Source organism: Danio aesculapii, unplaced genomic scaffold (assembly GCF_903798145.1).
Source record: "Danio aesculapii unplaced genomic scaffold, fDanAes4.1, whole genome shotgun sequence".
Taxonomy (NCBI): domain Eukaryota; kingdom Metazoa; phylum Chordata; class Actinopteri; order Cypriniformes; family Danionidae; genus Danio; species Danio aesculapii.
Genome location: NW_026613817.1, coordinates 1,268 through 15,664, shown reverse-complemented (window position 1 = coordinate 15,664; position 14,397 = coordinate 1,268). Strand labels below are relative to the sequence as shown.

Below are 14,397 nucleotides of genomic sequence, written 5' to 3'. Positions count from 1 at the left end.
TTTCTTGGCTTCAGCAGCAGAATTCAAAAACAGCCTGAAATGCATCCAAAATCTCTGGACGTTAGTGCAAAAGATGATTCTTTTGCAAGGAAAATTGTGGCAAATCATGGCGTAGTTTCATAGTAGTTAGTTTGTATGCATTTACATGACCTATTTAAGAAAGGTTTAATCCACTTAAACCGAATACAATTTTATTTGGTTTGGGCATTTTTATTGAGGTGTTTATTTGGATCGTTTTTATTTGGACTTAGTCTGGGGACTACTCATGTCTTATCATTTCAGTGTCTCGTCATTGTTTTGAATTGTGCGTTCATGTCTTTTTGTACTCTTGTCCTGCTGTGTTGTTTGTTCACGGCATGCTGTTATGTTCTCAGTGCTTTAGTCAAGTTGGTTTTGATCAGATCAGAACATTCATGTAGCATCTGTGAGTGCACAGTAAGCGTTTCATTTATAGCATCCTCATGTCTTACGTTGCTGTTATTTGTATCATGTGGCTGGTTTACAAGCAGCTATGTGTTGTTTTGTGTGAACACAAATGAGTGCTCTGTTTATCAGTGCTCTCATTGTAATATAGCTTGTGTGTTATCTCTTTGTACCATGTGCTCTCCTGTCAATTGTCTAGTCCCTCCCACCTTGTTATCTTGTAATTAATTTATTCCATTCACCTGTTTCCTAATTTGTTCTCCTTTAAAGCTTCCCCATGTCTGCTGTCCTGTGCCAGTTCGTCGCAGTTCCTTATCGTCGATGCTTCCCTTGTTCCTGTCTTTCCTGCCCAGCCTAGTCCAGGCCAGTCAAGTTTTGCCTTTTTTTTAATGTTTTTTCCCCCTCTGGGTTGTTTTGTTGCCCTTTTGTTTTATTTTAATATTAATAAAAAGCATTTAGTTCTGCAATTGAGTCTTCGCTCATTCCCAACCCTAAACCCTGACAATCATATTGTCACTAGTGATGCTAACGATTACTCTGATCAATTGATCATCGATAACCCATTTAATCGATAGACCTTATTGACCGATTAAGCATGGACATTTAAAGGATAAGTTCTGCTTTGCGCTGTGAGACGCGTGTCCATGACATTGCATATTGGCACAGATCTGTAGTATCGTCGGGTCTGGTTATCAAAAAATAGGTTGCAAAAGATATTTAGCCCAATTATAGGTGGGTCGCAGGTGGATAAGTTTGATCTATCATTAGTTATGGAAACTTTAACTACTTTGCCTAAAATATTAAATGTCTCGTTTCCACTGACTGGTTCAGTACGGGTCACCTTCATCAGGTTTGCGTTTCTACTGCTAAAAGGGTACCAATGGTACTCTTGGTGAGTGTGGTGTACGACAAAGTTTCAGTCAACGTCATTTTCGCTCGAGAAAAATGTCTAAAGTAAAGCTATACGGGTCATTCACATATATCATATGAGAAGCACTTCTCACAAAACAGATGCTTTATACACATAAATACTTCTGTATAAATGTATTACTAACTTTTCTATGAACATGAGTTGATTATAACTGCAGATCAATGAAATAGCCTACTGTAACATCTGTAATTCTATAAAATATACAAATATGTATCTATCTATATCTATAACATATATGAACACATACAGACCCTTACAGTCTGCGATATGTTATCAGTTACAGAAAACCTACACACAGCATATATTTAGTTCTTATTTAGGTTCAAAAACAACACAAAATATAGCCCACAGTCAGTGCAAACCTCTGTGTCTATGTCTTTAATTTTCAGCAGCACGTGTAGCCTCTTGTTACAAAATAATTCCATCATTCAGAGTTCTTAATAGTCTAAAAAGTGAAGATAATAGTTAAACATGACAGTTTGTTCACGTTTGCTGAAAAAAATAATGTGCTCCTTTTTTCCGGCTTCTCCTTTGTTTTTTCGCGTGTCACTCTTTCGCGTGAAACACTGTCAGTTTCTGACAGGATCAGGTTTCAAAAGCACGTCAATAATCAAGCGCACATTATTATCATCAGCTCAAGAAGTTTTTTTCAAATATAGACATGTGGTGAGCGCATGCAAGAAAGCGAAACCGCTCGCGCTTCAGACTGGCTCATAAAAAACTACGGGGCACAGGGTAAAATCTGCTCTTCTTTTATTTATATATATATATATATATATATATATATATATATATATATATATATATATATATATATATATATATATATATATATATATATATATATATATATATATATATATATATATAATGCTTGGCTTATTTTGCTCTGATCATTATGCAAGGATCTGTAATCCATATGCAGAAGCTTATTAATGGGATTAGACAGAGACATCAACGGGTAAACAAGCAGAGAGTCGGCTACATGTAAGCAGTCCAAACCAAACAACAAACACTGGCAATTCTAGGAGACATAGTAGTAATTCAGGCAGACGATCAGTGCAACAATAATCAGTCCAAAACAGATCAAGATACATGGGCAAATCCAGAAGACGTGGTCAGAAGGCAGGCAAAAGTTCAAGGCAACAATAAGCAGTCCAAAACAAAGCAAAAGAGCAAAGACAGATAATGTACTAGATCAAAACAGGAAAGGTCGTACACAGGCAGGCAGTCATGAAAGTCTCTTAGAACGCTTGGTAAGGCAGATATACTGGCAATACTTCGCAAGCAAGCTTGGCCTGAGCACTCACTGAAATACAGCATAAACAGGAAGTGACTGCAGAGGGAGTGGAGCTGAGTCAATAGTCGGGCTAGGGCTTCCTCTGCTGGTGTGGCGTTACATGTTCTGTTTATTCTTCAGTAGCCTAAATTCATAAAATGTGTTTTATAAATGAATTGTTTATCAGAGCTGCTTTGCTTTTTAAGAGTTCATGCTTGTAATATCCCCCAACCTTAGGGCTACTAACCAAGGCGCTATCTACTATGCACAAATTAAGTCATATCTATATGCAGAGACCCACTCAGTCTTATGGTCATGTCTTTATTTTACAGCACTGCAGGCGGAGGCTGGTAAAGAGACCCTGTCATGCGTGAATACAAGCTTGTGGTGTTGGGCTCTGGTGGTGTGGGCAAGTCAGCTTTGGTAAGTGCAGTGTACAATGCTCCTCCTCACCAAATTTCAAAGCACCTAGACTGATTGGGCAAGCAATATGATGATCCACAATAATGACCATTACATGCCCATGTACCAAATGTCTAATTTTTTTGTATTATGTCTATCGCTAAGGTAGGGCTGGGCAGCAAAAATGATCACGATATATGCCGGATATAAGGGATGCACTGATATGGATTTTTTTTTTGCTGATATCAATAATTGATAACCGATTTACTATAGCCAATAAATATGAATATTTCTAAATGTTATATTTTTATACAGTAAACGACTGATTTTCCTGATGAAGGAAAACGTGAGGTAAGCTGCACTGGACAATTCTGAACAAGTTCAACTCATGCATGCGTGAGGCAGGCAGTTCTGTACAATTATGTAACCTATCGGCCTAATTTTGACATCAAACTGATAACAATAACATTTAAAATAGCTTTTATCGGCTGATAAAGATATGGCTGCCAATATATCATGCATCCCTAAAATTTGACATAGAATTTCATTATAATCCACAGACCGATTTAGGTCCTGTACTTCTTGAAGAGGAGATTATAATAGTTTTTAAAAAATCTCTCTGGGACTGTTTAGCAGGTCAGCATGAAGCATTCTCTGACTTATTTTTATTGCAGACAGTCCAGTTTGTCCAGGGGATATTTGTGGAGAAGTATGACCCTACAATTGAAGACTCCTACAGAAAGGTAGCAATACTGTACCTATCTCATGAGATTTTGTTTATTACCTTAGTAGGCAATGGAGGGTTATCTATGTTTTATTTTTCCCCTTCTCTTATCATGCAGCAAGTTGAAGTTGATAGCCAGCAGTGCATGTTGGAAATCCTGGACACAGCAGGAACAGTAAGTGCTGTCCACCTCCCTGATTTCACACTTTTGTATTTGGTGGGCTTATCCAGGATTAGCTGGCACCATACTGCAGTTTTCTTCATTATGTTTGGGGGGAAAACATTGGTATGGTTTAAATTTGTTTTAATTTCTGTTTATTTATTTTTAGTTAGTTCGTTTATCAGCTGCATTCAGATATACTGTATATTGGGGCTGTTAACGTTAACACATTCATTTTATCAGCACTAATTTTATTAATGCACTATTAATGCAATGTGTTTTCTTTTTGATCCATGGCCTTGCCTGTAGTTTGAAAAATAAGCAGCCAGTGAAGGGCCAACAACGCTAAATGGTGCAGCACCAATTGGAAATAGAAAATGAAAAAAGATTGCATACATAACAATGTCTGATGTTTTATCAACAATTTATCTGCTATTGTTGATGTGAATTAAGTTATCACCACAGCACGTACAGTTTAAAATATCACTTAATGGTGAAGCTGATGAGAACTCTTCACTCCCTCGCTGAAGATGCTTTGTGAACATTAAAGTTGCTTTATGTAAGTTTTTAACCTCTAAAGCTTAAAATACCATAATATGTTTGCAGATATTCAAACACTAGCAGAGTGCAGATGTGGGATTGATCATGACGCGAAGATTATGATCATTAAGAGATGAGATGCGGCTGTGGGGAATAAATGGTTAAAGTTCATTTTCACAACAAAACCACAGTATACCTTGTGCTGTGTTTGTTCCTGTCATTTTTCTGATTATTAATACAATAACCTACCCTGCAACGCAGGATTTTCTGGCCATTTGACTGTTTGACAAAGACTGTATCAGACTTTGTCAGTAAATTACACAGTTCATAAGAACCAGTTTCTTCCTCCAGATCACAATCTGTAAGTTTGATTGAAATGGTTGCCTCCTTGTTTTCGGTATTCATATTCACCATCCATATATGGTCAATTATGTACCATTTGATTCTAGGAGTATATTATGGAGTAATAAATGATCATAGATAACCATTTCTGGATTTTTTTTTTAACTTACCGAAGCCATAAACCTATAATGTAGATATCAGAGAACAATTTAATTCATTAAAACAGTGCTCCTTTAAAAAAACAAAAAATAAATCACAAACTAAAATTTGAAATTGCTTATCCGTTTCTTATCTGAAAAACAGACAAAAAAAAAAACAAAAAACAAGGAAAACCAACCTATTAACAGCAAACCCTAGCAACCAGGATTTATTTATTTTTGTTGGTCAGATATCTACAAAATAAACATTCCATATTTTTTTCCTCTGTTTGATTTTTATAAACAGTTGTAATTGACTACAGTGTGTTTCATTCAGCCAGAAGGTTGGATTTTGAAATATTTTTGTGGCATGTATATGCTGCTTTTTTTCTACACAATTTAACATTTGATTGAACATCTAAGAGTGTCGATTTGATACTTTTTTTGCCAGGGGATGTATTTTGCTGTCAGGACAAACAGATGTGCTGTGCCTCACTCAGGACATGCATTAGGGCTTCCACTACTGTAATATACCTTCAACACAGATTGTGATGATAATTTGTCGATGGCAGGGAAGATGAGTTGTCGTCTCAATGTCGGGGAAGGTGTTAAAAGTCTTGTCATGAAAAATATTTTGTTAGATTATCTGGGTAATTCATTATGTTGAAAAATTAAGCTACCATGCCTTTACATTGAATTTTAAATAATTTGTGCCAGCTTTCAATGAAATAATGGATTTGTTAAATAAAAAAACACCAAACTCAATCCAATCTAATTTAGAGTTTGTCTTCTTTGCACCTTTAACATTTACATTACACAGAGCTAAAATTTGTAACTACATATGTTATAATATTTTCTACTGTCCAGATGATATCAATATTATATCGCAATATGAGGAAATAAAAAAAACACTGACTCATATTTTAGTAGACCTTAGCTAAAATAAAGACAATTTTTATTTTATCCCTATACGATTAGAAATTGCAAGGTGGACCTATATTAAATGCATTAAACATTACATGAAGTATAATCAAATATTTCATGAACACAGGAACAATTTAAGTAAATTAAAGTGTATTGCTACAACTTAGCAAAACTTTAGTGATAAGTTTAGTGATAGCTTATGTAAACCGATAAACTCACGTTTGAAGGGTAAGTAGTCATAGCAGTTTATGCTCATCAGATTCTCTAGAGCAGGTTGTGTTTTTGAATTAAATTACTTGGGGTTTATTTTTTTGAAACTTTTTATTTAGGATTTTCCAATATATTTTTTTTAGAACAACCTTTTCCCCAACAATTTAACCCCTTACAGATGAGGGAATACATAAAATAATAATGAAATTATAATGAAATTATAAAAATAAATAAATAAATAAATAAAAGGTACTACCATCATAATTACTTTTTTAGGGGATACATTTGTACATCAAGTTTCATTGTGTTACATTGTAGTTACCTCAAATTACAGTGGTGATAGGTTAAGTAACCTCTAAATATACATATCTAAATATGTCATAAATCTTTTCCACCCCTTCAGAAAAATATCAGTCTTCATTTGTAGACATGCAGTCATTTTTTCCATTATATAGACCTGTTTAAATCTCTGAATCCACTGAGCCACCTTTGGAGAACCTTCATACATCCAATGGAGAGCTATCATATTTCTTTTTGCAACCAGTAATAATATCCTTAGGACAAGTCTTGTTTCTTTATTAAACATTTCTTTGGACAGTGCTCCCAGTAAGCACATAACTGAATCGAGGGGTATTTCTATATCTAATATCATATCTATTTCTTTGATGTTTTTCCAAAATTCTTGAATTTTAGGACAGTCCCAAAAAAATGTGGGTATGATCTTCAATTTTACCACATTTTCTCCAACACAAAGCAACAGATGGTCCTTTTACATGTATAGAAATTACAAAGGGAGTATTAAAGTACCTCATTTTTACTTTCCAATCAAATTCTTTCCATAATTGACTTTTTATTTCCTTTGACATCCTTCACATAACTCAATCCAGGCCTCATCCTCAATTATGGTATTTAGTTATAGTTCCCATTTTCCTTTAATGTGATTTGTATTTTGTACAGTATTAGTTACTAATCTTTTGTATAAATGGAAGACCTGTTTTTTTTAGCTTTTTTTAGGAAGAAGCTCCCATCTTTTAAAATCATTTTTTATTTGTTTTATTAGATTTCCAGATTTCTAGACTCCTTTTTCTACCCCAAAGAATTTGGAACACTGACCGTTCACCCTTATTCTGGATTTTGATTCTTTATATAACATATTGATCCGCTCAACAAATTTTTCTCCAAAACTCATTTCTATCAGCGTTTTCTAAAAATATCCAATCAACTCTATTGAATGCTTTCTCAGCATCAAGACTGAAAGCATTGCATTCTTTTTACCTTTTACTGCTATTGATTGTAAATTTAATGCCTTTTTTTACATTATTGGTTCCATGTTAGTTTTGAATAAATCCAGTTTGATCTGGTTTTATTTTTTAATTTTTATACAATTTTGGATACGATTCGCCAACATAGTTATTAATATTTTATAATCTACACACAAAAGACTGATAGGACAATAACTATTACATTGCATAAATTACTTAGGTTTATATGTGCGCTTCTTTATGTATGTCTTGATTTCTTAATAAACACGGTCATAAAATAATGGTGCAATTTTGTAACAGGATGCTTTTTATAAAAAGTCACAAATGCAATTTTACTAAAGAAATACTCATTATTAAACGCATAAAAAAATTACTTGGACAGAATTCAAAAGATAAGACATAAAGCAGATGTGCAACAAATAATGCTTTGTGAAGTTCATCATGAACAATAAAGGAAAAAAAAAATAACAATCCAATCACATGTTTTGCATTTACCATGTTTTCCTCTCGTGTGTGAAACACTCAGAGGCAGACTGTCAGAACGCACTTGCCGTAGAAGCCCTTATCTGGTCACCACCACTGGTGAAGTTTTGCTCTTAAAATTTGCTGACATTTTGATAGACTTTCTCGTTTTTGTGGTAACCTTGCTTTTGTCAGATGTATTGATTTAAGAACTGACAACTAGTTTTATTTATATGAAATCTATAATAGGCTATATACATGACATTTAATGCAATGTTATTTCACAGTGTGAACATCATTTGAGGTCTGTTGGTACCAATGACAGTCTGAGGAGCCTTGAAATTTGATGCCTCTAACTCTTTGCGGGAAAACAAACTCTTTTAGCAAATGCTCTGTGCGTCCCCATCCTGCTTTCGGCAAATGACGTGTCCGACTTAGTCTGAAAAGCAGGATTGATTATGAGAATCAGAGTCTACGCACAACTTCAGTTCCCATCTAAATATTTAGCAGCAGTATTGTTTAATTGACTAGTCTTTCACATTCTTGGTAATTGCCTGATGCGATGTTGAGTCTCATGCTTTAATAGTTACTGGAAAAAGCCTCCAAATAATGTAAGACATTGCATCATAGTGGCAAATGACACTTCTTTGTGGTATTTCGATGTCTCTGGCTTATAGAAGAGATATTTCAATAAAAAAAGTATTTCTATAACTGGTAAAACTAAAGTTATGCACAGCAATAGGCCATAGGACAATTCTAAAATAAATTATCATGATTAATTATGCTCACATTCATAATTTTCCTTGGGGGTATAAAAAATCATCTTGGATATTTATTTTATTTTATTTTTTTTCATGTTTTCTTTCCAGGAGCAGTTCACAGCCATGAGGGATCTGTACATGAAGAACGGTCAGGGCTTTGCTCTCGTGTACTCAATTACAGCCCAGTCTACATTCAATGACCTGCAGGACTTACGAGAGCAGATCCTACGAGTAAAGGATACAGAAGATGTAAGTGTGAGAGGACAAAGTCAATTTGATTGGATGTTATTGTATGGATCCATATACAGAGATGCACTTCACAATATTTAACATCTACTTTAATATTTTACTTATTTACTTTAATATTTAATATTTACTTTAATGTTATCTGTACTAAAGAATTTCTATACTTATAAAGCAAATGCACCTGATAGCTGCTTACACCGTGGTAAAAGTGCCATTACCTCTCTCGCTCTCTAAAAATGGCAGTAACATTTAGAAACCAAAGATTTTTAGAATATATTTCTAATATAATGGCTTGTGCCACCAAGCAGAATTGTGTTATATGTTGCAAATATTATATTAATTATGAAATCAAAACTCTAAATGAGATTGAGGTGGCAACACGTGGTAAAATTTTGCTACTTCAAAAAAACACATTTTGCATTCTCATAAATTTATTAACACGCAATTTTGGTTAAACATTGCTTTATTTCAAAATTGGGACACCCTTACCCCCTTACGGGAACGTGCAAATCGTGCAGGGGTAAGGGAAAGGGCTAAGGGGTAGAATTGGGATTGGGCCTTAATGTGTGTCCCATTTTCCAAAAAATAAAACAATCTGATGCTTTTTATGGTATTATTATTTGTTGAGAAAACACTACAAAAACAGCACAAAAATCTTTTAAAAAATGTGCTTAATCGTGTTAAGTATTATTTACTGAAGTGTTGTATAAACTATTTAAATACCATGTGCATATGAAACAATCCCAACTGCAAAAAGGCTAGATGTTTATTACCTTTTAAAAAATATGTATAGCTACACCTTTGTAATAACTACATGCTATGAATCTTTTTTTTCATCATGTATAAGCATAAGCAGATAGTTAATTCATTAGTAAGCAGTTTATCACTACATCTACAAATGCTGTATTCTTGAATGATTCCTTTTTCATTACGAAATTAATCATGGCATTTTTTTACAAACTAGTTATTCAAGAGTATTTGGTGTTTTATTTTTTTAATCATAATGCGTAAGTATATAATTAATAAACTATTCAAATTAACATTAACTTTTTAAAATTATAATTTTTTTTCACTATTATTTAACCAGGAAGTCTCCTTGAGATTTCAAATCTCTTTTACAAGAGAAAACTGGCTAAGATAACAGCCATACAGTACAACAATTTTAAAATGCATAAACACCAAATAACAACATTTCAACAGTCCTCGCAACAAAAACAATCACATGCTTCAAATACCACTCTTTTTGTAATGCCTTTAAATTTACCAAAATACACATTTTTAGTCGTATTGCAAATTATTCCACGGCCAGTTGTACAATAAGAAAATACAGTTTTTCCCAGTTCTGTACAATCTACAATAGAAGATGCCGCATACATGCATAATGCACTCATCGACCACTTTATCACGGATTGCAATTGCACGGATCATGCAATTACTGCGGATTTGTCGGCTGGACATCTATGATGCTAATCTCCCGTTCCACCACATCCCAGAAGTGCTCTATTGGATGGAGGTCTGGGGACTGTGGAGGCCATTTGAGTACAGTGAACCCATTGTTATGTTCAAGAAACCAGCTTGAGACGCTTTATGGCAAAGCATGCCATAAGTATCTGCTGGAAGTAGCCATCAGAGGAATGGTACACTGTGGTCATAAAGGGATGGATATGGTCAGCAACAATACTCAGGTAGGCTGTCACGTTGACACCATGCTCAATTGGTACTAATGAGCTCAAAGTGTGCCACAAATATATTCCCCACACTATTACACCACCAGCCTAAACCATTGATACACGGCAGGATGGATCCATGCTTTCATGTTGTTGACGTCAAATTCTGACCCTACCATCTAAATGATGCAGCAGAAGTCAAGACTCATCAGACCAGGCAACGTTTTTCCAATCTTCTATTGTCTGATTTTGGTGAGCCTGTGCGAATTGTAGCCTCAGTTTCCTGTTCTTAGCTGACAGGAGTGGAACTTGCTGTGATCTTCTGCTGCTGTAGTCTATCTGCCTCAAGATTCGACGTGTTGTGCGTTTAGAGATGCTCTTCTGCATACCTGGTTGTAACAAGTGGTTATTGGAGTTACTTTTGCCTTTCTATCAGCTCGAACTAGTTTGGCCATTCTCCTCTGGCATCAACAAGACATTTGTGCCCACAGAACTGCCGCTCACTGGATATTTTCTCTTTTTCAGACTATTCTCTGTAAACCCTAGAGATGGTTGTGTGTGAAAATCCCAGTAGATCAGCTGTTTCTGAAATACTCAGACCAGCCCGTCTGGCACCAACAACCATGCCACTCTCAAAGTCACTTAAGTCACCTTTCTACCACATTCTGATGCTCTGTTTGAACCTAAATGCATTAAAATGCTGCCATGTGATTGGCCAAATAGAAATTTGCATTAACGAGCAGTTTGACAGGTATACCTAATAAAGTGGCCGGTGAGTGTATATCCCCATAATCAAGCACAATTTGAAGTAGCTTTAACAAGTTTCTTTTTAGCATTAAATGTTAAATTAGATTTATTTCTAAAATATAAGCCAAGTTTCAGCTTCCTAATCAGGTTAGCAATGTGTACATTTAAATAAAAGCTTATCATCAATCCAGATACCCCAAGTACTCTTGAGAAGGTATTCTAAGAAGGTACTCTTTCAGTTGTTTTTCCATCAGATGTAAAAATACTAACATTATCAAATACTTGTGCCTGAGCTTTTGAAAAAAAAAAAAAAACTTTTGTTTTCTGTGAATTTAAAACTAATTTTAAACTAACCAGATCATCTTCAAGTGACTGAACTGAAATCTCAAACTCTTTCACTCTCAAACTCTTTTGTTATAGATGGAGCAAGTGTATAAGTAACAGTATCATCAGCATAAAAGTGTTTTTTGCTTGAATGTTCTTTCCAGAGTCATTTATACAAATAGAAAACAAAATGTGGGACCTTGTGGGAACCTTGTATTAATTTTTTTTTTGATAATGAAGTATGTAGTTATGCAATGCCTTTGTCACTGTTTAGAATACAATGAAATGTGTTGCGTGTATTAATCTGTAAGAAGCCATATCATTTAAGAGAAGCACTTATTTCAAACACATGAAGTGACTTTTGAGTAAAAACATTGTTATTTCCATGTTCTTTTAGGCATAACATTTTCAGCATTAATTACAAAGCTACGCCAACTGCTGTCAGTATCACAAAATGATTAATAATTGATATTTAAGTATTGCATGATTATTTCAGATGTAACATTTTGCCTTGCTTATCAATGAACTATGGCTTTGTGTAGAAAATGCTGCTCTCTATGAACTTATGTGGTGGAGATGAACTTCTCATTACAGAACCAATGACGGGTATATTCAATGTAAAAGTTGTTCTGTTGTGGATTCATAATAAAGGTGATGTAACATTTGGTCAGACTGAGAAACTTAATGTCACAGAACTACAATTTGTTCAAAAACGCTGCTTATCTACTTTGGCTTCTTGGTGAAATGATGGATTTACACATTTGCTATCTTGTAACTTGTTTTTTTCTCTCCAACGTAGGTGCCAATGATCCTAGTTGGCAATAAATGTGATCTGGAGGATGAAAGAGTGGTGGGGAATGAACAGGGGCAAAATCTAGCCCGACAATGGAACAACTGTGCCTTTTTAGAGTCTTCAGCCAAATCAAAAATCAACGTCCTTGATGTAAGCAAGTAATAATATCTGTTTGATTGATGCTCACCATTCAAAACATATTCCAGTCATTTGTCATGTTTATATTGCGTCTTTGTTAATATTTTCACACACATTGCAGATCTTTTATGACTTGGTCAGACAAATTAACAGGAAAACACCAGTGGAAAAGAAGAAAGCAAAAAAGAAGTCCAATTGTGTCCTCCTGTAGTGCTAGCGTCTGCTCTGAGTAAGGTCTGACTTGTTTTTTTTTTCGACTCCCACCTACATTATGAATTGATGTATTGCATAGAACAAATAATTAAATCTTTATTCAGAAATCATAAAGCTAATGATGCTTCTTTAAAGGGGTGGTCCAGGGTGTATTTTTAAGGCTAAATTGTGTTTATAAGATTTAAAGCAATGTGTGCTCATGAAAAAAATTACGTCATTTGTTCATATATCTTTGACCATATACTGCTACTTGGCTAACATGAAAACGACTGTCATATTTCTTAGTTCTTCCGAAAAGGCCCGCCCTCTAGATTGGTAAAGATTGTACAAGATTGGTCAGCTAACATAATGTGCTGTGATTTGCGGATTGGCTCCACGTCACCAGGAAAAGCTTCACGTTTCTAATAGCACGCGCTGTGCCTCTGCTGTGTAAATACTGTTAATCAGTTTAGCGGTTTGAGATGTAGAATGCACGGAAAGGGGAGAGAGACACTGCATCGCTGGTGAAGACTGTGGCTGTTTACAGGGGATTGACGGATAAATAGGAGTTTGTAGCTAAATTGTTAAAGGTGCCAAACAGCTTTCCCCATTGTTAACATCCTTATTTATGTCCTTGCTACAACATATCGGTAACGCTAGACACTATGTATGTAATAGATCCAGTTCAACAAATAAAAATACTTGTGGCTCACAATCCACAGCTTCGTTTATTATGCTGTGTTCACACCAGACGCGGAACATGTGAATAAATCGTGCTATTCGTGTGTAAATAGATGTGGGTACATTTTGAGTTTAGTCGCTTCATTTGCATGTCAAATACACTCTCACAATAGACGCAGATTCATGCCATCGGCAGGGCTTCTGTTTGCCTGGTGACACTAACTTTGTTGCTAAAAAGCTAACATGAATTTTATTGAGAGAATAGCTGCGTTTATGTGCTTTAGGAAGGCTTATAAGCAGCATCGATTCCTTTGGAGCCCTATCTGAGTCCACTAGATGCATTTAGAGTTGCACCCAGCTCTGTGAGTTCATAAACTCCTCCAGAAACTATACCTGGATAATGGAGGACTTCAGCAGTGCTTCCATCTGAGCCAAGCCCAGTTTGATGAACTTTTGTCTGATGTCGACACCAACAACATATGGTACGTCATAATCACGGCCCTTGTGCTAAGCATGCCAATCGCGTAAAGCCTGATTTATACTTGCCTTGCGCCATGTCGTGGAACCTCTGCTGACTGCACACGCACCTAACGAAACAGATGAGGCTTTTATACTTGACGCGTTCACCATTGTGATATTCTTTAAAACGACAGGGAGCGGTCAAAAGAAACCCACTGTAAAATGAGACGGATAAACGCAGAAGTAGAACGTTTTTGTTACTATGTCTTATGACTAATATTAATGAAGATTTTTTAACTAATTATTTTTCTAATTTTTGTAAATTATTTAAATTACTATAAAGATTTTTATAACCATGCAAGATCAAACTTTGATTTAGGACTGTGCGATAAGACAATATTTGATCTTGGATGATCAAAATTACTGCATGATCCACTTTTTCAGAAAAATCATTGTATCGCCATAGGGCTTAAACTTAAAAAAAATCCATTCAGTTCACTCCGAGCAGAATTGATTTTTTTTCGTTTCTGTTCTTGCATTCCTTATTAAACAAAATATTGCGAAAACGGTTTTCTAGAAAAAAATACCGGTTA

General features: G+C 35.1%; 1 protein-coding gene across 2 annotated transcripts; it reads left to right on the top strand.

The window, feature by feature from the left end:
• The first annotated feature begins 696 nt into the window (after positions 1–696).
• On the top strand, positions 697–12,732 carry LOC130220425 (ras-related protein Rap-1A-like). Of its 2 annotated transcripts, none has more exons than XM_056452714.1 (7): positions 697–786; positions 2,966–3,056; positions 3,710–3,778; positions 3,878–3,934; positions 8,666–8,806; positions 12,341–12,484; positions 12,594–12,732. In XM_056452714.1, the coding sequence occupies exons 2-7, from the start codon at positions 3,000–3,002 to the stop codon at positions 12,681–12,683; spliced, it is 558 nt and encodes a 185-aa protein (XP_056308689.1). In that variant the 5' UTR covers positions 697–786; positions 2,966–2,999; the 3' UTR covers positions 12,684–12,732. The 2 variants fall into 2 exon arrangements, with proteins under 2 accessions (XP_056308689.1, XP_056308690.1); XM_056452715.1 differs by lacking the exon at positions 697–786 and adding an exon at positions 3,351–3,386 and having other exon boundaries at positions 2,988–3,056.
• The last annotated feature ends 1,665 nt before the right edge of the window (positions 12,733–14,397 follow it).

Bases quoted from the DNA above. Each gene is read 5' to 3' on its own strand.
- LOC130220425 (XM_056452714.1), top strand. From the start codon at position 3,000: ATGCGTGAATACAAGCTTGTGGTGTTGGGCTCTGGTGGTGTGGGCAAG. The intron at 3,935-8,665 runs GTAAGTGCTGTC...TTTTCTTTCCAG, and splicing joins TCCTGGACACAGCAGGAACA to GAGCAGTTCACAGCCATGAG. The intron at 8,807-12,340 runs GTAAGTGTGAGA...TCTCCAACGTAG, and splicing joins GAGTAAAGGATACAGAAGAT to GTGCCAATGATCCTAGTTGG.